The following is a 23,871-nucleotide window of genomic DNA, read 5'->3' as shown; positions in this document are numbered from 1 at the left end:
GCCTGCCCCAAGCAGTGCAAACTCTTTTTATATCTTCCAAGCTCTTGTGATGAGGAACGAGTTGTAAATTGAAAAAAGAACCTTGGCAGTGCAGAAGAGAAGGGCCTTGACAGGTTCTAAAGCATGTGAAATAAAAATAGATCACATGATCCTGTGCTTCCAGCTGCTTTTTTCATCCTTAACCTCAACAAAACGATTGCCAGATAGACAGTCACAGGAATGAGGGAGGCTTGTAGTGGCCCCCATGGTAAGCATGTTGCTACCCGAAGCATGCTAAGATGGTGACCTTGGGCTTTGTGGTCAAAGATTCAGGTAAAATAAAAGATGGAATGAGGAAGGTAGTGCTCAGGGAGGGAGCAAGTGCATCTCTATTTAAGTAACTGAAAAGACCTGGCCTATTCCTTCCTCCCTCTGCTATCTGGTACTAATGACTTCGTTGCTTATGGTGCTGTTCAGCTTCCCCACGTTTGAGCACCTGTGACTGGGCTTTGTGGGCTGGTTCTGCTGCCAGCCTGACCCCAGACAGACCCCAGCTGACTCTGCTCACCAGCATTTTCAGTGGAGGTGCTGCAGGTGGAGGAAGAGGGTATTTTGTAAAGAGTGGGAAGAATAAGAAGGTGGTGAGGTGTGGCATGGCTTTGCACCTGATGACTTCTCCTTCCAGAAGACTATTTTCAAAAGGTGTCTCAAGATCTGTCGTCAGGTGAGTCACCTGGTGGGAGGTTGGGGTGAGGAATGGGCTGTGATACTGCCCTGTGCAGCTCCAGCTTCCTCCCTGCTACATGATAGAGGTCCAACTGCAGGCTGGCCATCTGCATCTGGCACAGGGAGGGAGGGTGGAAAACTGCAAATGGTGGCAGTAGCCTGGTGTGGGAGTCTCCATTCTGAAGTGTGTGTGCTGCTTTGAGTAGCTGAGGTTACAGCCCTGCGCCAGCAAGAATGGTACTGAGGAGAGTATTCCCTCTGGCAGGGATCCATCTCTCCTGCTGTGTTATCTAGCAGGAGACAGAGGCTCACTGCAGGGCAGGCAGTCCCTGATGTGGGAGCATTACAAACACGGTCCTTTTGGGTATCAGTGAGGAGACGTGATTTAGCAGCCCATCCCTTTAATCCCCTTTGAGAGCCCTGAGGTTCCTGATTCGGTGCAAGGAAAGGCTCGTTGGGCTTGTGCAGTCCTCTCTGGCTTTCATGAAAACAGCTTCCCTTGGATTTGGGGCTGCCAGGCCTGCTCCTTGAGCACACATCTCATTTCTAGGGGAGCACTGGGCCACTTGAGGGGTCTGGAGCCGGATGCGTGCCGCTGTGCCCCCGCAGAGTCCCTCACTTCTCAGCGCAGTCAGGAGCCGGCGGGGCCCAGCTGGTTGTGCTGTGATAGTTTCTCCACAGCTAAGATGCAGCCCATGGGAGTTCATCCCAGAAGCAGTGGCAGCTTCCAGGGCCAGGACCTCATAATTGCATTTGCATGTATTCGTTCACAGCCAGTTCTCCATGGGGAGGTTTCTATGGCAAAGCAGCCAAGTGCATATGAAGGAATAAACACGGATCCCACAGCTGCTCAGCTGAACCAGGCTGATTCAAGCCGTGCTTGATCTCCCGCTCCCGGGGCTGCCAACTGGCAGCCAGGAATCACCAGTGATGAGCAGAGTTCCCTTGCGAGGGGCCAAATGTCTCATCTCCACCCTGCTGATCAGCGTGGCTCACACCAAACCCGGGCTGCCCAGATCCTCCCTGGGGCTGGGCCAGGGACCCCGCAGGGAAGGGCGGTGTCAGCGGTGGGCCACACGCTGGGGGTCTCGCCTTGTTTAGAGGAGGGGTGCTGCCATTAAGGAAAAGCTCAAAGATGCCTTGATGCAGAGCCAAAGACTGAATGCTCAGCACCCCTACTCAGCACCCCTACTCCCTCTGTCCAGATCTGCCACCAGGCAGCTCCAAGCCTCCATTTAAATGCTTCATGCCCGACTTTCCTTCTTGGCACGGAGCACTGCTCTGCTTAGACTGTAAGTTTAAGTAGAACTTGCTGACATTTGAAATGCCTTTTTCCCTTTTTTGCTGAAAGGTATTTTAGAAGGAAAAGAAAGAAAAATAAAAAACCCAACCACCCCACATCTCTTCCACAGCGGGGGAGGAAACAGATACCACACTGATAAGGGAAAAACAAGCTTTGAGAAGTCAGGTGGTGACCTCTGGAAGCAGCATGGCCTTTTCCCCAGCAGTGGGAACCTCTTGAGCAGCTGTTTTGCCTTTTGTAAAGCAGCCTCCTGCTCCCTGCAGACTTTTCTTTACCCATAGAAATGGCTCCATCCATAAGAAGGGCTAAAAAGTGGGTTTGGGTCATCAGGGCCCAGGGAAGCACGCACTCCCTCCCCACCTTGGGTTGTGCTGGAGTCTGTTTACATGCTCTGCACCCCATCCTCTCAGCCAAATATCATATTCTGGCTATTTCAGGGTGTCTTCTCTCCAACTTCCACTGGAATGGGGCAGCTAGCACCTGGCCATAGCTGTATGTGCTTTATCCTTTTGGATTGTCTGCTCTTTTTGCTCACCAGGACAGAGACTGCAACATTTCTGTTTGCACGTTACTAGCATGAAGGTTAAGAGGTCCTGCTCTGGTGACTGGAGTGTGAACAGGACTGGGTTCAGCATTTGCAGCGTCAGGTTGTAACACTCAGCACAGCGGCTCTAACCCCAGCTTTCTTCCTCTGGGGACTGGGTTTTATCTGGGGCTTTTGACAGTTGGCCAGAGACACCAATACCTTCCAGTGCCCTGACATTCTTGGTCCAAAGGGAATAAATCACTTCATAAATATCACTGACTTGTTTCTTGGAATATCTTGTAAAAATCAGCAGAGCATGAAAGGTGTATCTATTGCAAATAGATCCCTCTGGCTTAGTATATGAGAGATGCTTGTATGTGTTGAGGCTCCCAGAGGCAATCAGCAGAGGAAGGCAAAGTTGCCATCATTAATTTAGGAGGGGCCAGGATTTATAAGGGGCTTTTTAATATCCCTGATTTCTTTAATTCTTCCAAAAACATATCTGCTCTCTGAATTCCTGTGGGGACAGGTAATTGAGAGGATCTGACTTACCGGCTACAGTCTGATGAGGGTTTGTATCAGCACCTTGCAACACCAATGAACATCCACGTTTCTCTTTCCTTCGAGGAGTGAACCACTCCCACTGATGTGAACGGTCCTGCTAATCCTCTCCCAGGCTGCGTGGCACCGCGTGAGGACCGCTGCTCCGTACCCTCACCCTCTCTGTCCCCCTGGCTCGCTTTGTACACAGCCCAGATACTCACACTTTGTAGTGCTTCATGCTCATGTCCAAGAGAACTTTTTATTATGTTTACATAGAGCATGAGCACGTTGAAAACACTAGAAATATTGCATCAGTGGTTTAGGTTTTGGACAGCACTGGAGATGGCGATGCAGCTGCTCACATCAGGTCTGTATTACGAGGTATGCAATGTGCCATGAGGAGCCAAAGGTCTGCGCTTTAGTTTGGGAGGTGCCCATCTCTGGCATATTCACTGCTTGCTCCTCCAGTGCCACAGTTGTGCGCTTGGCTGTCTGGTTTTCCTCAATTTCACTTGGAACTTGTATTTTTCATACAAAAGCACGGTTTTTGAAACCGATCCTGCAAATCCACAAGACTCTTCCACTCCCTCTCCTCCCCCCTCCTCCCATCCCATCCCAACTCATCCCATCCCCCATGCTCCCACCAACACATACCTCCTTCCCCTCCCTCTCACCCCGGTCACAGAGCAAATATCCTGATGCTGCAGTTCCAAGCCATGTGTCCGCCCCAGCCTATGCAATCCAATGGTCTCTGACCAAGTCCCTTTGTTCAGACGTTAATACAAAACACACAATAGGAAAAAACAAAACAAAAGGAGCCAGACACAAGAGGGAGACACACTGCCGGGCTCCAGCTCCGAGCCCTTCAACTAAGCTCCACAGCAGCTAGGCTCTTGGGGTACCTCCTTTCACACTCAAGGCTGCAGGTCCCAAGGTTTCCAAGGTGCATAGGAAAAGGAAGAAAGGAAGTTAACTACAAGCCTGTTTCTGTTTTAGGTTCCCCCCATCCCTTTCCCGCAACCCAATGGCTGCTGGAGGATATTCTTGACTCCGACAGGTCTTTTCCCGTCTTCCAGTGAGACCCTGCCTGGGGACCAGGTTCACTGTAAGTCACTGGTTCCTCTCTGGAACGTGGGTGATGGGTTTGGCAGTGAGGGGAGGGAGTGGAGCACGTTGTGGGGGGACGACAGGCTTCTGTCTCACAACAAGTTGGGGGGGGAGATGTCAGGGAAGGTGAGAGAAAAGAGCCAAAGGAAGCCGGTAACGCTGGCCCTCTGCTTGATGTATGTACTCAAGGCTTCTCCTTGGGGCCGCTTCGGTGTGCCAGTGCTGGCCTGTTGTCCAGTCACCTCTCACAGCCCTGCTGAGAGAAAGCACGTGGCGGGGTGCTTCCTGCAGCCTCGTCCTCTGGCTGGCTGCCCTCGTGCCCGCTGGAGATCTCCGAGTCACAGTCGAGCGCCTCATAGATGGTAGGCAGTGTGGTCTGCTGGCTGAGGCGCTTGCGCAAGCCCACGAGCAGCGGCTGTGGCATGGAGGAGACATCCACGTTGTTGCCAAGGTCAACCCAGGCCAGGCAAGGGAACTTGTTCATGTCCTTCATGGTGTCAGTCAGCTCCTTCATGGTTGCCCGCGTCAGGCGGTTGCCATTGAGAGACAGGTGAGTGAGCTTGGGTAGCGCCCAGAGGAAGGGCAGCAGCAGGCGCACCATGTCGTCATTCAGCTCGGTGAAGCTCAGGTCCACAGAGGTGAGGTGGTCCCCGTTGTTCTGCAGGTAGTAGGCCATGCGGTGGACATCCCGCATGGTCAGGGGGATCCCCGACAGATCCATGGAGTCCTGGCTCACCTTCTTCTGCAGGCTGGTCTTCAGACTAAGGATGGAAAGGGGTAGAGAGAGATCATTAAGGGGACCGCTCTCACCCAAGTGAGAGATCACTTGGGATAGAGGGGAGCTCACTGTGACCATGGGCTAGAACGTTAAACAGAGGGTTAATGGACCTTATCTGGGACAAGCACAAGGGTCTCACACAAAACCTCTGGGTAGACTGTCCTGGGGCTTACTTGTATATTCTCAGCACTTATATATAAACTTTGCTAGGACTGGCTGAACACAGGATGCTGAAGTGTCTTCCACTAGCACACTTCAAAGGGTTTGTCTTGAGTGTGTGTGCACAGAAAGCAAAAATAACCAAGGCAAGCAAACTTTCCAAGTGTGCTGGTTTGTATGCATGGGGGCTGTTTGTGTGCCACCTCTCTAGGTGAATGCCAAGGTCTGCTGCAAACAGATGGAACTGCAGGGCTACTGCAGAGGACAGCAATGGGAAAAGGCTGAGAAATGGATATTTTAACAGGAAAACTATATGCAAACTATACTCCAGGAGTGAATTTACTGTATGTCCCTTTAAAAGCCTTCCCAAGCAGCAATCAGTCAATAAGCAGCACCAGTGGCTGCCTATTGGGGTCTCTGTGGTCAGCAGATCATCTGGGATCTGCTGCAGCTGTGAGGAGGTGGGGAGGGCATAAGGATACTGAAAGAAATTTGGAGAGATGGGCTTCTTTTGCTGTCTGCTTGGCAAGTGGAGCGAGGAGGAGGAAGGTGGTAAGCTGTGTGGAGGGATATAAAGTGAGTGGGACATGGAGTTTTACGATGGACTGTGGGCTTGTGAGAATGCTGTGAGAAGGGGGAGCTGAGGGGCTGTAGGGGCTGCAGGGGATATGTTGCAAGATCAAGTAGAAATGTGTGTTGGTGTAACAGGTGAGAAGCTAATCCTTTTGTATAATGATAGTGTCTTCCAGTCCTTTCAGATACATCTAGCTTTAAGGATGTTAATCATGTGCTTGGTGGGTCTCTAAGTGCCTTGTTGAGCTTGAGAGGAGCAGTGTAGGTTAAGAATTAACCACCAATCTAAAGGTTCCCCACTCTTCCTATCTGGCTCTCTGTAGTGTCCTGCACACCTGTGGCACAAGCCAGTCCCTGAGAGCAGTGGGGACATGCATTTTCCTTGGAAGAAGCTGCACCACCACAGGAGCTCCCATGGTAGGTGAGAATGTTCCCCAAGCCTTAGTGTTGCCAGATTCTTCTGCCTCTAGAGCTTAGCTTTAGACATGTAGTTCATGGCATCCTGGAAACATTTGTCCTTAATAATGTCCTATACACACGTGAATAAATGTGTGTCAATACAAGCAACAGCTCCTTCACAGACACATTCAGCACTGGCAAACCTGTAGCTGTTTCCTTAGGGGTGTGAGTTGGACAGACCTTGTGCCCTGCTGATTCCCAAGCTCACAAATCCCTGCTCCAGGTGTAGCAGCACTTTTTTGAGGTTCCTTCTGTGTGTCCTTGTGCCTCCTGTAGGAATCCAGTGTGTGAGGCTGCAGCTGTACCCCCAGGTGTGTGTTTCAGCTAATGAGCTCTCATGGTACAGAGGTAATAACAGTATGGAATTACTCAGACCTAAACGTTTAGAAGAGTCTCATGTATTGCTTACTACATGTTTACACTTTGCATGACCCAGATTACCCCTCTGGGAAGGGCAAGGGGAGCAGTGCTGGTCTGTGCTGTCAAACAGCAGAGACCAATGTATTGGTGAGTTATAATTGGTCTGAAAGCACACAAGTGAGTTCTCCAAAGGTCCTTCACTCAAATGTGGTACTTGATATCCCCCCAGTATCAGGGCCTCAGAGACAGGACTGGGAAGAGCTAAACAGTCATGTTGCTTGTAGCAGCAGTGCAATTTCCTTGGCTGCTGAGAGCAGTATGAGTTGTGACCCATGCAGGCTGTGCTCTGGATAGCACTGGGCTAGCCTCCCTTTTCTTGGTAATCCAAAGGATGCCTGGAATCTACCCAGGCTGCCAGGGAGTTGTATTTCTTCAAACTCTCCTGGAAAAACAATGTAGGGACTGATACTAGAGATGAGACAGAAGCCTGTTCTGGTCTGTATCAGCTTAGATTAAGACTTGGGGGTGTGAGGGGGTACAGGATAAACAAGATAGAAGCAAGCCTGGAATTGCTTTACTGCCTGTTTTGTGCGAATGCAGCCTGTGGCTCCTGGCAACTCTCTTCCCTACTGCTGCCAAGCCATGGCATGGCCTGGGGGGTGGCAGAAAGGAGACATAACCATAGGGGCACCCTCTTGGGTGGGGGACACCCCAAGCCACAAGCCTTACCTGAGTTTGTGTAAAGGCTTCTCTGACCTTCCTAGGCTCCTTCTGCTACAAGGAGCAAGCCTTAGAGCTCCTGGTTTGGGATGGGAACCAGGCTGGGTGGGGACCACTGGAGGGCACGTCTGAGCTGGCTCCGGTCCCTGTGCGGGGCCTCAGCACTCAGGTGCCGTTATCTGCAGCAGCAGCAGCTTTCTTCCTTGGGAGGAAGTTTGAATGGCTCTTGGGGTGCCTTTTTGTGCTACTTGGCTCTAAGCACCAAGAGTGATAAAAGAGGGGAGAAGCCAGAAGGACAAAAGCAACGTGCTTGTCCCTGTGAAGCCTCCCCTCCTGTTGCTGCAGACCCTGCGTAGCAGTCAAGTCATGGATTGTGCTTTGACCAGAGCAGGTACCTTCTGCTGCTCTCCCCTGCAACAAGCCAATACCCCGGGGAGACTTTAATCAAGCAGACAAATCATCTTCCTGTAATTGATTTTCCAGACTGGACTGCTCCTGGCTGAATGTGCTTAAACCTTCCTGCCTCCTTGTCCTGTGCCAGAGCTCTCCCTCCCTCCCTCCCTGCTTTGCTGGCTTGTTTTTCTTTCCTTTCCTGTGTTTCTGCTGCTTCCTTTTGCCCTCATTGCTGTACCTGCCAGGGTGACTCTGGGCCTCCTGTCTCAGCACTGGGGGCTCCTCCCGTGTTTAAGTTGTTCTGCCTATAAAAATGCCTGTGCAGGGACGTGCCTGCAGAAGCCTCATCCTTGTGGGCTCAGCCCCTAATGCTGCAGCCAGGCCCTCAGCTCTCTGGTAAGTGCTGAAGCAGGAGCCCTGATGCTCTATGCATGCTTTGAACCCTGGCAGCTCTCCTCCTCGCTGCTCCTGTGCAGCTGCAAGAGGTAGCCGGAGCAGGGTGCAGGATAGCGACACACTCACTACTCCTCTATTGCTTTAGAGGTAAATAAATCTGCTCTCAGCAGAGGGACAGAGATGTTGGTAGATGCTTTACTCTGAGTTATCTGGCACTTGGTGTTTTTACTGAGCCCTGCTAGACTCTGCTTCTCGTGGGGGGTACAGAGGGGGCATGTTATGCAGGACCCCAAGCTCTCAGACGCTTGCACAGCAGCTGAGAAAATGCCAGGTTTATTTCCAGGGAAATGGGTCATCTATTATCCTCTGATTTCTGCAAGTAAAATAGGCTTAAAGATTGCTTCAGCTGCAAAAGCTTTTTTTTTTTTTCTTTGTGTGAGACAAAACAGCTACTTAGCGACGTGGCTCTTGGTGCCCATGGGACTTGTGGGCAGAAGACTGCAAAGCACTGGGGGCTGGATTAACCTACTGCTACTGCAGCTGGTGCTGTGCACAGATTTATAATGTGGGGATTTGCATCTAACAAGGACCTGGACCCTGGATGCAGAGGAGCAGACTCTGTATTATCTGCAGCGAGCTTAGAGAAGAAACAACCCCCCCCATCCCCACCCCTGCTCCACCAGGTGCTGGAGGAATGGCTGCAAGTGAGGAATTCTGTGAAACTTGGAGCAAGAAGCAAGGGTGATCTGCACCCTGTCTGCAGATAGATGCAGCACCCAGTGAGGAACAGTGCCTGCCCACCCTCCTGCTTTATAAGGTGTCCTGCTTGCAGCCCTTGTCCAGCCCTGCTGAGGGATGAGAGCTCTTCCAAGTGCATCTCCTTGTTACTCTCATGTGAAACAAGATTCTCCTTGCGTCGTTCCCAACTCCCTCCTTGGGGTCTGGCTGTTCTCCCACTGACACAGAGGCAGTGTTCCTTCTACCCTTGCTGCCAATTAACCTTCTCTAGGTGCCAGCTCTGCTCTTCAGAGAGTTAGCCAGCGGGCCACGTGAGCCTGGCCACATGAGATCGGTCCCCATCACACAGACACAGGGCTCTGAGGGACCTGCAAGTGGCTTAAGAAAGCTTGCTCTCAGTCAGAAATGTGGACTAGGGAAGGGATGAAACCATCTTGTGCCTCCCCTGGCTTTTTTTCTGGAGTAAAAACCATCTTCCCCCCCTGCCAAGGCTGTCACTGTTTCTGCCTCCTGGGAACTCAGCTAACATAAGCAAGTTCAGAGCTGTCTTGAGATGAAATAATTAGAAGAAATGAAATGAGTTGTTAGTTGTTTGTCTTCAGGACCTGTCCCAAGGGGCATAACCCTTAGGCCCTCTTCCAGGTGCTTCTTTGAGTCCATGATGCTGAGGGCTCAGCACTTTTTTTTTTAATTAGAACTGAATCTCTTCAACTTCTTGGTCATCAGCTAAATCCTTTGGTGGCTGCAGGAAGGGGGTGTAGTGGATCCTGATTTTTTGCTTTGGTGAGACTTGGCAGCAGCCACAGCAGTGCTTGACCTCATTAGCTTTGTGGGGTTTGCAGCAGTTTGTTCAGCCCAAGAATGTTCAGGTTCCTGGACTCCTTAGCCTCATTTTCTTGTCTTTATGCTATGGAGAGACATCCTTTCCCATCTCTCCAGGGAATTACCAGCTTCCTCCCCCTCTTATTTTTAAATTCAATTTGCCTCCAGATGTAAAATTTTCCTGATGCCAGAGACTCCCATCACTGTGCATCCCCTCATTCATTAGCAAGCGCTGCCAGGAGTGGCTAATTAGCCATGAGTCTGGTATCTCTTGGTTGCTCGCTCTTCCTTGCACAGAGCCTAGTGACAGGCATGTCTGGATGGCTTCTTTGCTTTGAGCAGTGATTTAGGGGATGGACTCTGAGCTTTTAAATCACCTGCTTAGCATAATCTGCTTGCTTTGCTTCCCAGGGTGCTGCTGTGCAGGGCTGGCTGCAGCTGCCTCTAGTGAGACATGAATAAGGAAAGGGAACCCTCAAAAGCGCTGACATCTGCAGAGGTGGAGGCAATGTACACACAGGCCACTTCCATGAGAAGTGCCCTGGTCACATCTCCATCCTTACACCTAAGCTCTCTTGATCCACTGTGGAGAGAAGGAAGAGCAAAGGTGGCCTTTCTCCTATCACACTGCCTCTGCAACTGGGGTGGGATGTGGTTATCTCCAGGTGTTGGTGCAGCTGAGCATCCTGTCCTTCCTGGCCCTGCTGTCAACTTCACTCTGTCTTTGAAAGTGTGTTCAAGAGAGCTGTGAACCCTTGACCTTCCTCCTGCTGCCACTTGATCAGTCTGAGACCTCTGGTTGCTTCCCCTTGTTATTTAGGAAAGCAGGGAATGCTGCTATGTCCTCACTGTAAGGGTCCTTGTCAGACCTTCAACTCAGGGTAAGACATGAAAGCAAAAGGTCTCTGCTGATTGCTTTTAACTACTACCTGCCACCCAGCCTCTATTATTCCACTCATTGTCTATCTCTCTGTCAAAGTGTCCTGCTTCTTCCTGCTAGACTTGGAATTGTTCTGATCTGTGACAGAGCAGTGTCAAGCTGCTGGATGACCCCTTCTACCACCTACTGCCTCTGCAGATGCATCTGCCTCTTGATGCAGCTGGGAACCCTGGTCACTGGTAGTGTTTGAGTGTCTCTGCACTGCAAAAATGAGGGGAAGGGACAGTTCCTGCCTCTCTCCACAAGTTATTCACCCACTTGTGTCTGTCCAGCTGATGTCCCTGTGAGCAGCAGCTTCTTGAAAACCTTGTGTGTGGCAGTTCCTGTGCTCCCGTATGACTGTTACCATGTGGCTTTAGTTAACTGGTATTCTCTAGCTGGCTTCCTCTCTCTCAAGCAGGAATGATGGTGCCTATTTACCCTGTTGCATAAGGGTGACATGAAGTTGTAGTTAATATTCACCTCATGCCATGTGAAGGCCAGGATCTAATCTGCCAGAGCCGTCATCTGCAGCCCTGAGTGATGTTTTCAAGGAAAAAACAAAGATGATCAAAAGCCCTTTAGAGCTCTTTCCTTGCAGTCTTCTAGACACAAGTGCTTCCATTGCATTTTAAAAGCACATCTAATGCCGCAGTGTCTGAGCAGCGCACATCAATAACTGAGGAGTGGAGCAATAAGCCTGAAGGGAGGCTGCGCTCTCCACTGGCTTACCAATAGCCAAGATGACATTCACTCAGATGTGCAAAGTAAAACCCTGGTGGGACTTGTGAAAAGGAAAGCCCAGGTGCACTGAGTTCGGGAGTTACCTCCATGCACACAACTCCTTTGCTCTCCCAGAACCAGTCACTGAGTGACAAATATGGGGGGTTTGTGGGGGGTGTGTGTGTCAGTGGAACAGTCTGGTTGTAAAGATCATTCTGTGATTATTGTGCATGTTTTGTGGATTCAGGCTTCATCCTTTCCACTCAAGAGAGGAGGTAGTTATGCTGAAGCAGCTAGCTCTGGTGATGCTTCAAGGGGAAGATACATAAGGTTCCCTGACATGGCTTTGCTGAGACAGCTTGGTTGTAGTCTGTGGCTCCTTCATTGCAATACTAGGCTGGGATCTAGCTCCCCAGACAAAGGGTGTATCACCTGATGCCCATCTCCTTTTCCACTCTGAATTGCAGCCCAGTGTGTCTTGCCCTCAAAGCAATGCCTGCCCTGGGTCCAGCCCTGCTCTGGCAGCAGATGGTGGCACTTGCAGTAGCACATGAAGTTCTCCTTAACTCAGCATTGCAGGAGGCCTCAGGGCTTCCCAAAACAAGAGTTAATAATATCCAAAAACTCTGTTCCTGTCAAAACTGCACAAAGTGGTGGCTGATAGCCTAAAAAGCCTTTGTGCAGAGAAGTACTTCTTACTCCATTACTCTTTACACTGTAAACATCCATTGAATGATAAAGCTAGAAAACACTCCAGCCTGCGTTCTGCTCGGTACGTGTGGGTGATCTGCACAGCTAAAATGGCACTAAAACTGAATTCCCATTAGGATAAAAGGGACTGAAAACTGTGTGGCTGGTCCCTGCTGAGAAAATCTTATCCTCCAGCTTTTTAAGGTTGTGGTTTTTAAACTTTAAATCGTCCAGAGTAAATCCCCCCAAGAGCTCACCCCCCCTGGTTAGGCAGCCAACCCAAGCAGGGTCAGCTGCAAGTGGGGTGCAGGCTGTTGGCTGGAAGCTGCAGACCTCAGATAGGATTTTTCAGGAAAGGAGAACTGAACCTCTTGCCTTCAGTGGGGCAAACTTGCCCGAGTCTCACCTGAGCAGCTGAAACGGTCTCTTTGGATGACTGCACAGCTGGGTCACAGCTAACCCTTCACTGTATGAGGAGGACAGCTGCTGCCAAGGACCCACAGGCATGGATGCAGGGGGTGGACTGTCTGCCAGCATCGCCTCTGACAGTTTAATCGAGCAGAGAAACTAGACACAGCTCGGGTTGGATCTCTCCTACTCGCCTCAGCTGCTGTCGCAATGAGTCCACTGTCCTGCAATGAGCTTTCTCCCTCCACATCTCTGTACAGGCTCTGGTCAGTGTATCAAAGCAGGAGTGCTCCAAGAAATGCATCTTATCCTTTTGCTTCAGCTCATGGGTGCCTCAGGTTTGCACTTCCTGGATGTTTTGGGTCCCACTGAGAGTAGATGGGTGTGTGACTACAGTTAGTTTGTTTCTGACCTGCTGGCTTGCTCTTTGGTGGTGGGGACACCTGATGTGTGATGAGGCTCTAGTACTGCAGATCCTTTCTGTTTCCCATCCCACATGTCTGTAACAGCCCAAATGTAATTAAAACCTGGCAGATGCTCTAAGCTCCCTGTATGCCTGGGCTTGTTAATTATCTCCTGGACCCATCTAACATCCTGCCAGAAAGCAGAAATCACATTTAGGAAGAGAACAAGGGAGTCCTGCATCAGCTCTCTGAAAACCAGAAGCCAAAGCCCAGGAAATGGCAACAGTGAGAGAAGACTCCTGTTCCTGAGTGTGATCTCTGCGTGCTGGTTCCTCCCTGCTATCCCAAACCCCTACTGGATTTTAGAAATATCTACCAAGCATTGCTGCTACACCGATGCTTTCTACAGGGCCTTGATGGCAGGAAGGGTACAAGCTAAGGGCATGAGTTCATCTCTAGAGCTCTGCATTTTCCATGGAGAAAAGGTCATCTGAGTGGGTCTGGAACAGGACTCACCTCTGGTCCCTCAGTCTTGTCCTGTGTGTGGTTCCCACCTGCAAACTGGTGCAAACAGCCCTGTCCTGGGGTGCTGGGAATGGGTGTGTTGGAACCCACAGAATGCTTAGAGTTGGTGGCAAAGTGAGGCTCAGGTATGAGAGACAGATGGCCTGGGAATCATGGTATTAGGGATTTTATTCCTTAAGATGCATTAGGGATGTGCCTCTGAGTCAGAGTGAAAGGTAGGATGGAAATGCCAATTCCCATGGGGGATTTTTTTAAGTTGCTGGCACATGCATCGAGGATTCTGAAAGCCTCAGAAAAGCCCAAGGCCATTCTGAGAGCATTTGCATTTTCCCTTACCCAATCCTGCATTTATTCCTGTTAAGCTAACGAGGCTGAGATGAACTCCTCTTTTTCTTAGTCATTTCTCTGTCTCTTCCACACTGATGATCTGTGTCACAGAAACAGGCTTTGCTTGAAGAAAATGGAGAAGGGGGAGACTTAAAAGAAGTAGGGATTGCTCTTTATCTGGTTGGAAAAGCTAACAAGTGTCAGAGAGAGAACACGTGTGGGTGTCTGAATATGTTTGCAGTAGTGGAAAGCAGCTGCCATGCAGGAAGCTTGTCTGTGGCCAATGTGCCTTGAGCTGGGTTCCTTCTGCATCATCTTGGGTCTCTTGCCTGGTCCTGACAGAGACCAGGTAGCCACCCCAAAGTGGTTCCTACTGAATGGGGTGATCAGCCTGTGGTAGTGCCTTGCAACGGGAGAGTTTCCCCACAGACAGGGAAATTTCACTGGGATAAAACAAGGACAAACTTGGATGCAGAGCTGGGAGTCAGCTCAGCTTGGTACGTGGAGAAAAGGAGGTTGAGGGGAGACCTTATCTGTCTCTACAACTCGTCAAAAGGGGGTCAGTGTAATCCCCAAGCAATAAGGGATAGGACAAGAGGAAAGCCTCAAATTGTGCCATGAGAGGTTTAGATTGGATATCAGGAAAAATTTCTTCACTGAAAGGGTTATTATTGGAACAGGCTGCTCAGGGAAGGGGTGGAGTCATCCTCCCTGGGGGTATTTAGGACTTCTAGATGTGGTGCGAAGGGACATAGCTTGTACTTGGTTGTGCTAGATTAATGGTTGGACTGCATGATCTTAAAGGCCTTTTCCAACCTGAAGGACTCTGTAACTCTGTGGGTGTGTGCATGTGTAAGGCTGCCTGCCTTGCCCATGTTCTTAGGGCCAAACACCCTGCAGTGCCTGCCGGGGGGTTGTCTGTGCTGCGCAGTCGGTGGGATTGATGTCACCACACTTGGGAGAGGCTGAGGAACTGTACTACATAAACTACCTAAAAAGGAGTAAACAGCAGACAGGGGAGAGTGGGGGCGGCACTGACCCTGCACCCCTTGGCTGGGGTATTCCAAGAGGTTGAGCAGAGGCTGCCATACAGGCTTTCAGCCCTGCCATCCTCTGAAAGGGGCAATAGTAGCAGACTGGTGCAGTGCTTGGCTGCAGCTCCTTCTCCCAGCAAACCCTGCCCTGTGCTTACCCACGCTGTACCCCGCAGGCTGCTTACCACACTTGGGACTTCCTCCGGGGCATGCCGTGACGGTGCCATTTGGAGTGGGGGGTGAGGTGGTAAATCAGCTGCCTGCAGATCCTGTCCGAGGATTTCCAGGGGTCGTATTCCTGAAAGCAAAGGGACAGCTCAGCCTCTGCATGCAGAACAAGAAGCAAGGGGGAAGATGAGGGAGGATCAGAGGTGGTAGTGGGGCATGGGAATGTGTAGTGGAGAGGAGATGAAGAGGACAAGAAGGTGAAAGAGGAATGGTGAAAAGACCTGAGATGCCTCTGTGCCACTGCTGTAGCTCTGTGCTGCCAGGAAGGACTGCTGCCCCGCCAGCATGTTCCTTCCCAGAGCAGGGATACAATTTCATGCCCCACCAAGGAACAAGTGGAGCTCAGAAGAGGAGGTTATTTGCTAGAGTGGTTGTGGAGAGTCTTCCTCTAGACCAGGCAAGTCCAGGGAGGCAGGGGTGGCTGACAATATGAGGAGGGCTCTGTGCAGGGACCCCGTATGCCCTGTCCTTCAAAAGATCTCTGCTCTCAGAAAAGTCCAGTGTGGGGGCAGCATGGGTGGCCCTGCTTCTCTGCCGTACGCTCAACAGCACCCCTCCCCAGCTGGGCAGCAGTCAGCACCCTTGCCCTGTCCCCCAGGTGCTTCTTGCTGGGAGAGATGTGCCCTGGGACATCCCTGCTCCTGCAGCAGCACCCTGACTCTGCTCCCTCCTGTGCTCCAGCTGGGAGATGCCAGGACAGGTACCAGCAAGGTCCCCGTACTCCATCTTACTTCCCTGCAGTGCATTCTGCTTCTGGAGGTTTGAGTGTGGGAGCTTCCCAGCACCAGCAGTTCGTGCCATCCCCTGCAGTAACTCATCAGGAGAAGATGGCACTGAGATATTGTTACTATGTTCCTGGGTTTAGTTAGGGTGTTCTCTATTGCCGTGACTTTGAACAGCACTTCTCTCCTCTGGTGAAGCAGAAGGGTAAATGGCAGCTGCTGAAGGCTGGCATCTCCAGCTCCTAGCATATTTTGCAAATGCTGACAGACACCTGCAGTCCCACTCCTCAGCCCTCCAGCTGTGGTGCAGCATGTGCATTTAGGGATTTGATAGGTAAACACATAGTAAAGCTGTCAGGGAATATGCTAATCTATTCTTTATTGCAAGCAGTTAAAATGCTGCACTGTGGGCCAACAGCTGCACTGTGCTGCTCTGAAGCAGCCACTGAATCAGCTGAACTCTCCAGGGATGTGCTAGCAGCATGTGGCTGATCTGCTGTGCCAAGCGGAGGGGGATCCCACCTCAGTGCTCAGCTGAGCACCCACTGATCCTTGTCCCAGCTCCCCTAGGAGCCCCACACAGACTGACTCTTGCCTTTGGGTTAAGTGCCGTGCTCTAGACTATTGCTGTGCCAGCAAGGCTGCAACCAGCACCCTGCTGTCCCCTGCAGCAGCAAACCTTCCCAAGTGGGTGCACACACACACCTGGCTTGGGCAGAGAAGCTGGCATGATGCTCTGTAAGTGTTTGTTGGCTCACAACTGAGAATTACCCTCCTGTTCCTTCCCATGTACTCGCTGATTTAATTTCCACCGACAGACTGGGAGTTGTGCTCAGCCTGCTTGGCTGTAATGCATTTAACACCCCCCAGATACGCAGCCAGGGTTGGAGAGGGGATGTAGCATGCTGATGTTTGTGCTGGGAGGGGTGCCGAGTCTCTCCAACCACTTAATTAAACTGCTTGTGGCTCTGAGGAGCAGCTCAGGTGCTCAGCATCTTCCTTAGCAGTGGGGAAACTCTGATCTCTGCAGTGCTACATGTGGCAGTGCAGTTAAGTATGTGCATCTGCAAGACATGGCAATGGGGAGGGGGGAGTATATGTAGGTATAAAGAGGTTGTAGTGCGTTATCTGGTAGGCACCTGGCACTGGGGCAGGGTAAAGTCCCCTCATGCTGCCTCCTCTGAAGGATGCTGCACAGCATGAGGCTGGAGATGGTCTGGTATGGAGCTGGGAATGAGGTCAAGTGAGATATGGTTAAGAGATGGTACTGCTCCAACCTCCCCCTCTTCAAACACCCAGAAACCCCCCCCAAAAATGACCCCTGAAGGTTTTTCAGGCTGTGTCGCAGCCCGGTGACGATGATTAAACTTTGGCTAAATGCAGTTGGGCTGTTGAGCCCAGTCTGGTTAATTGTTATCAGAGTGCCTCAGGAGATGGCAGAACAAGGTTAGAAATGCCACTAATCTACATCAGACATTCAGTGTATTCCCTGGGGTGCTGCTGTTTGCTCTGAGCTGTGTGTACTTAATATTTCCCTTTGGATAAAGAAATTTGCTCTATTGCTCTCCTTATAAAGCAAACACAGTGCTTGCTGAGCCTGATGAGCAAATGGATGTATTGCAAATCCAAGTGTTAGTGGTGGCAAAGGGCAGTAGAGGTAGATGCTGGTGTCGCAGTGGGACTGTGGTATCTGTTATGTGTGTCCACGTTTGGCCTTGCCTTTCTTTGTCTCTGCTCTCCTTATCGTCTGAAGGAAAGTGCCAGAGCAGTGCAGGGATGCTGTGCACACAACACAATTGCTTCATGAACCCTGAGTTGCAGTACGTTCCTACAGCACCATTTTTTACTTGAAGATCTGGAAGGTGTAATGCTGAGTTATGGTAGTTACATACAGCAAAGGGCCTGGCAAGAGAGAGAGTCCCTCCCCTGCAGAGGCATCAGCCTGGACAGAGAGTAGAGATCTGTTCCCCTCTGCACTCCCATAAGCTGCTTTGAACCTCTGGGGCATGCTAGTCAGCATGACACCCCATCCACCCTATAACCTGGCCAGTACCCTGTCACCAAGTTTATTACTGGTGCAAAAAGTAAATTCCTTATTTCTGTGTGTGTAAACCCCCCTCTCCCCGCCTCCCCCCCCCCCCCTCCCCCAGCTGCATTAATGGTCTGAGGTAGCTTTAGTTTCTACAGAAGCATGCACAGCATTCTGTGTGCTACCACTCTGAAGGCACATGGAGGAGGGCAGAGCACTACCCAACACCGTTAGGGATCTCTCTGCATCAGTGCTATGACTCAAAATGTCCACTGAGCTGAGGGAAGGGTTCACCTTTTTAGGACACTGCAGATCCCTGGCAAGGCTCATCAGCAAGTCATGGGAGATGGGATCCACCAAGTTGAGGAAAGTCGCATTTTTGTAGAGCACTTCATTGAGGAACGTTCCTTCCAGTCCCAGGTCCTAGAAGAAAAACACAGTCAGTCAGATACACAGGGCCCCTTAGACCTACAGCCATGAATTGCTTTGAAACCAGAGAGTAACTTCTGCAAGGTGTCAGCTGGTTGCTCAATACAGGAAGCTGCCCAACAAGGGTGAAGAGCTGTGTCTGACCTGGCATTGCTGTGAAGGGGAACGTGGACAGCCAGAGTGCTGAGTGAGATGCAGTGTTAAGTCGAGCTAGTCAGTCTAGGGACCGCCTGCCTCCTTCCCACCTACCACAGGAAGGTGAGAGTGATATCATTTCCAGGCTGGCTGGAGCCCAAAGAGAATTAGATCCAGAAAGACTTACAGTTTTGTCAGCTTCTAAGTGTGAATCTGCTGAAGGGGCTGAGCAGGAAGGCTGGTTACAAACCTGCTGCTTCAATCTCAACTTTTCTGGAAGAATTAAACCTTCCTCAGGTACGTAGATACCGATGTAACCCTGGTAGTGTCTGGCTCACTGAAGTCCTGCCCGTCAGCCTAAGTTTAGCTGTGCTTTGAGCTTCTCAGTAAGCACTGGCAGTGTTGTCTTTTGGGTACAGCTCTAAATTTATAGGTACCTCTCCACAACAGTAACAGGAAGTCCTCTTCCCAAATTCCACAGTGTGAGCTAGGGAAACATTCATGGTCCATACAACTTAACCTGTATGGACCAGATACAGGGCACCTTCGGATATGCTGGAAAACCTCAGCATCCTTGGGAACAAAAAAGCCTCCGCAGGGGTCAGATGGGTAATACTGAAAAGAACCAAACTGTTTCTTGCTAGGAGGAAAGCTAAGATCTAATCTGTGACACAGTTATTACAACCAGGAGGTACTGCAGAGCTGTGAAGGAAAAAAAATAGCATTGGGAAAAAGAGATCACGTAGTCACATGAAAATACCCTCAGAGCAGAGAAACCACCCTGGGAATAGACCTGTAGAACAAAAGGGCTCCTTAACAGTAATAGGGGTAGTGCTGGGTTTGATGCAGTTGACAAGGAGGGCTCAGCTGAGGAAGGAAACAAGTCCTCTGCCCGTTCTGCATGCTGCTGCCAGAAGAAATGAATAAGCAAATGGGTGCCCCATATGTTCACGCTGCTCCACTGAATGTGTGCTTTGGGCACCACCCAGTGAAAGATGCTCTGAGAGCTCAAAAAAAAAGCTGGGTGTGCACACATACATCACCAGCAGGGATAGAGCCATAGTTGACAGAGGTGTGGGATCTTAATCCTGAGCAACAATCAAAGCCAGTGCTGTACCCACTGTCTCCTGCTCTGGATATATAGAGCAGAGAGCACAATACCAGAGACCCTGGCCACAGAGCTGGTGGAGAAAGAGAGGATAAATCCCATGCTTTACAGCCTCATCACTGTGCCTACAGAGATGACACCCATAAGCAACCAAGGAACTGAAGCAGTGCATCAGTCCTGAAGGACAGACAGCCACACCTGGATGTGGGCCAGGAGCGTACCAAGGCGGCATGCCAATGTCTCCTTAACCGTAAGGCTTCGGGGAAATGGAGCCTCCTACGCCAAGTGTAATCTGTGTCTATTAAGAAAGATGCTGAGAGGATGGCATGGCTGGGCATGCAGCAGTGTAAGTCAGAGCGGTAATTAAACTCCCCCAACTGGAGCTATACCATTAAGATGAATCTGCATTCCCATTATAAAACCCTTGCAGGCAGGATTTATAAATAGTGTAGCTGTAAATATTCGCTTCACGTTGATGGTCCATAAATTCTTAGCCATGGGGCATGTTCTGGTTCATCTTACGTGTCTGTCTCCCTTTCTCTCATTTCTTGGAAAATTCTGTACCACCCGCAGGGTGGCTGCAGATTATGGGATAGTTTAAGTCTCACCAGCTCAGTTGGATTGCACCACTACCATAAAAAGGACACTTGGCCATTGCCTCGGCACAGGAAAGTTCAGATTGTGCCAGACATCCTGCTGGTGCAAGTCTAATGTCTCCCCTGAGTGGTGCCCACTCAGACCAGCAAGAAAGCTGGTCTGTCTCTTGCAGGTGTGTATTTCTGAGACTGTTAGGATGACATGCAATGGAGCTGTCCAACTCTTCCTATACAAAGCAAGTGTACACCTGTGGTTTGCAGTCGTTCTCTGTGCAGTCTTCTGAGATGCTGGGATCTTGCATCTCTTGGTGGATCTGCTGCTGGCTGTCTGGCTGGCTTGATTTTATTACAGCCTCCCAGCATCCTGGGAGCAGTACACAGCCCTTTGTGGTGTGCAGACCACAGGTCAAAAAAACACTTGCAGATACAATTACATCCTGTGGGATACATCTACAGGGCTGGACAAGGTCTGGGTCTGCTGGTAGCAGCAGGCTGCCTTGCAGCAGGAGGCACGCATCAGCCTGCCACATCCTCCAGTCTGCTTGAGATTGTCTACTTGTTTGGGGAGGCTGCAATTCCGGTCCCACCACTGCTCTGTCTTCTCTGGGATGTTTGCACCTTGGTCCAAGGCACAGCGATGAGATACGGTGTTAAGTACCCTCACTGTCCACTAGAGTGAACGAGGTATCTCTCTTTTTACAGGTAACAAACAGGCCCTCACCTGGGACACATTAATCCGTGACTCCTGAGAGCGTGTTACTGCCAAGGTAAGCCAGGCTGTGTAAAGGTCGTCCTGGGAACTGAGATAAGGGCTGAGTTTGGGTGAGTGAAGGAAATGTGTAAATGAGGAAAAAAGGCTGATCACAGTCCTCTTTGAAGCTGATGTTCAGACATGTGAGGAGCACTGGTTCTGATTACATGACCCCAGACTGGCTGGGAGTTGTGTTTTGTTGTTGAAGGGTGTGGTATAGTCCTACATCTCTGAAATCTCTGAGCACACAGTGACCCAGAAGCTTTGGGCTGGTGCTGGATTGGTTCCCCTGACTTGAAGGAAGGCAGTGTTGTGGTTACAGGATCCATGTCCCACTGCTGTCTTGTGAGTGCATGAACAGAGGGGTGCTGTTTTGACACAGGCAGACATGGGGACCAGGAATAAAAAGAGGAATTGGCAAGGCAGTGGACAAAATGTGAGTGTTCAGGACATGATAATTCTCAGTGCAGATGTGGGGAAGCCGGGTGCTTAGCTGATCCTGAAAGGAGCTGGCAGGCACATTGAAAGGAGGGCTTAGACATGACCCTCCATTCCAGATGGCCCCATGACTTAGCATTCAAACAGTGGCTGTCCACAGATGGACCTTCTGGAAACCTCCAAGGTCCGTGGGGAATTTCAGTGCTTCAGTCTCAAGAAGAGGTGCTGAGCACAATAGAAAATGATATTCTGCAGTTCTGGCCTCTGGCATACCCTACAAAAGTCTGTTCGTGTTACATCACCATGTTCATGAAGTGAGTGGTTGCCTCTCCTGCTCACAAGCTTCTTGTAATGGTGCCTTTCCAAACGTGACTTTGAAATCTTACTCAACCCTTGTCTGCTATACTGGTGCACACAAACTGGCTTTCTGCTCAGGGTTAATGTTGTCTACATGGCTGGCAAGAAGTCTGTGGTGCTGCCAATGAACCTCATGTAGACACTAGGGCAGTGGACAGAAAAAGCAGAGGTGTGATTTTTGATCCTGTAACTTCTCACTCATAAGTGTGCAGCTTGCTGGCAGCCCAGGGCACTGACCACCACCGTTGGATGTGCTGTAAACCCTGGGACATTCAGGGCACACACGGGGCTGTTAACACAGCCCCCTGCACCCCGTAGTATGGCTGCACAAGCATCCCAGCAAGCCAGTCCTTGCTCTAATGTATTCACACCCAAAGGTTACTTGCCAAGAAACTCAGTATGTTCCTCAGATGAAGTAGGTCATTATTTAATGAAGGAACATGCTAAGCTAAGAACTTATGGTGTTTATGTGCAGATAAGAGGGAGGATATGTCTCCTCTGCTACTGACTGCAGAGTTTCCTGCAGTTTGGGGGAGCCAAATTTGCCTGGAAAGTGATGGTAGCACTGAGTGATGGAGGACATGGCTCTGTTCTAGCAGCAGCGCTCTGGCCTCAGCATCACTTTGGCACCACGCTGTCTGCAGACTGGCTTTTCCGTTCCTGAATGGCGGCAGACAGAAGCAGGCTCCCACTGATACACTGACCCCTTTACCTCTCCCCTCAGCCCAGACTGTCCCAGAGGTCCTTTGCAAGACCATCCTGGCTTCTCCCAAAGACAGATCTGGGCCAGTCTGGTTGGGGGAAAGGGAGGGATGTAGTGGGATGTGGTGGCAGGGCAGTGGCTTTTCCCTGAGGGGAATCGATCCTGAGAACCCCAAGGGGCTGGCGCGAAGAGGCAGGGATGGGGACGGCTGATGGGCACCCCTTTTCCTGCATGCAGCATCCTCCCAGCCCCTCTCCCCCTGTGAGTCGGGCAGGAGCCGGGCGGTGGCAGGGAGCCGGGGCGTGTGTCGCCTGCCGCGGCGGGCACCGAGCGAGGCGCGGCGGCTCCCGCACCACCGGGACACGCGAAAAGCGGCACAAAGAGCCTGGCCCGCCCCGCGCCGCCAAGGGCGGCTGCGAACCCACACCGTCGAGGATGGAGGCTTGTAAACCGCGGCTCCCGGCCCCGCACCGCCGGTCTGGGGGGGGACACCGCCCGCGCCGCGCACAGCCCTTTGTTGCCTGCCCTGGCCGCGCTCCGATCCTGCCCGCACCGCCCCGGAGGCGGCGGTCCCGGGGACCGGCTCGCCGCAGCATTTACCTTCCTGAGCAGCCTGAGGATGTGCACGGCGTGCTCCCGCTTGTGCTCCCGGATGGTGGCCTGGATCTCCCGCAGCCACCCCACCCGCCGCACGTAGGGCGCCGGCGAGGCTTTCCGCAGCACCCCGGGCAGCTTCTGCGGGTGGAGAAGCAGGGAGGAGAGGTGGAAGTCGCCCCGGCCGCCCTCCAGCCTGCCTGTGCAGGCGTCCTCGGGGCTTTCCTCCTCCAGGCTACTCTGCCGGCTCAGCCGGGAGCCCATGGCCGCGCTCCGGCCGCGATGCTGCCGCGCTCCGGACCGGGCGGGCGGGTACCGGGCGCTGGGCCGGGGGAGGTGTCGGGGGAGGCGGGGGGTCCGGGCCGCCACGCCCGGCTGGCCACGCCCCGGCTCCCCGTGCTTGCCGGCACTCCCGGTGGAGCTACACCCCAGGGGTATTTTATCTGCTCGATCCCTGCCCCAGCACCCGCCTCCCCGGCGGCTGGGGAGCCCCTGCCGCCCCTTCTCCCCGGAGGCGCCGCCTCCTCCCGGGTCTGTTCTGCCGGGAGATGCTCGGTGGAGAAGACAAAGAGCGAAGCGGATGCTGCCGGCACCGCTCCGTGCAGGCGTCTGGAGGAGCTGCTTCTCTTCGCTCCTGGGCAAACTCTTCGAACGCTGCAAAAGGTTGTCGAGGTTGATAGTGGTTCAAAACACGCCATCTGCCTGGCACCGCTTCTGTGGGCTGTGTTTTCTGTCAGTCTGCTGGTGGACCCAGAGGAGGTGTTTTTAAGAATCTAGAAAGTGGCAGGAATTTTGCCCATCACCAGTCGTCTGCAACTGATAGTACGGTGCTGGCCCCGGTCCTTACCTGCTGTGGGTAGCAGTGTCTTCCTCGTCTGCGTTCCTCCCTCCTCCAGCAGTGCACAGCAAGTTCAGCACATGCTTTTGCTCAGACAGAATCACAGCTATCCAACAGGGTGGTTAAAAACAGCCTGGATCCCATCTCCAACAACTGAGATTTTGCAAGCAGTTAAGTCATGCTCCCAGTATAACCAGTGGCTCAGCCTGACCTTGCACTTTCTGGAGCTGGAACTGTGGGCTTACTTGTGGCCAGTAGGTCCAGGGAAGTGATCGTGCCTCTGTATTTGGCATTGGTGAGGGGGCACCTCGAGTGCTGGGTTTAGTTTTAG

The 23,871-nt window shown here is 51.6% G+C and overlaps 1 protein-coding gene across 1 annotated transcript; it reads right to left on the bottom strand.

The window, feature by feature from the left end:
- Nucleotides 1-4,422: 4,422 nt before the first annotated feature.
- Nucleotides 4,423-22,966, bottom strand: LRRC75B (leucine rich repeat containing 75B; the record flags this gene model as incomplete). The annotated part of the gene is made up of 4 exons (XM_084272152.1): nucleotides 4,423-4,945; nucleotides 14,798-14,910; nucleotides 17,886-18,014; nucleotides 22,709-22,966. The coding sequence occupies 4 exons, from the start codon at nucleotides 22,964-22,966 to the stop codon at nucleotides 4,423-4,425; spliced, it is 1,023 nt and encodes a 340-aa protein (XP_084128278.1).
- Between the last annotated feature and the right edge of the window lie 905 nt (nucleotides 22,967-23,871).

The sequence above is a fragment of the Gallinula chloropus genome, assembly GCF_964237585.1.
Source record: "Gallinula chloropus genome assembly, chromosome: 17".
NCBI lineage: Eukaryota > Metazoa > Chordata > Aves > Gruiformes > Rallidae > Gallinula > Gallinula chloropus.
The sequence above is the reverse complement of the archived record's forward strand: the minus strand, read 5'-3'. Positions and strand labels throughout refer to the sequence as shown.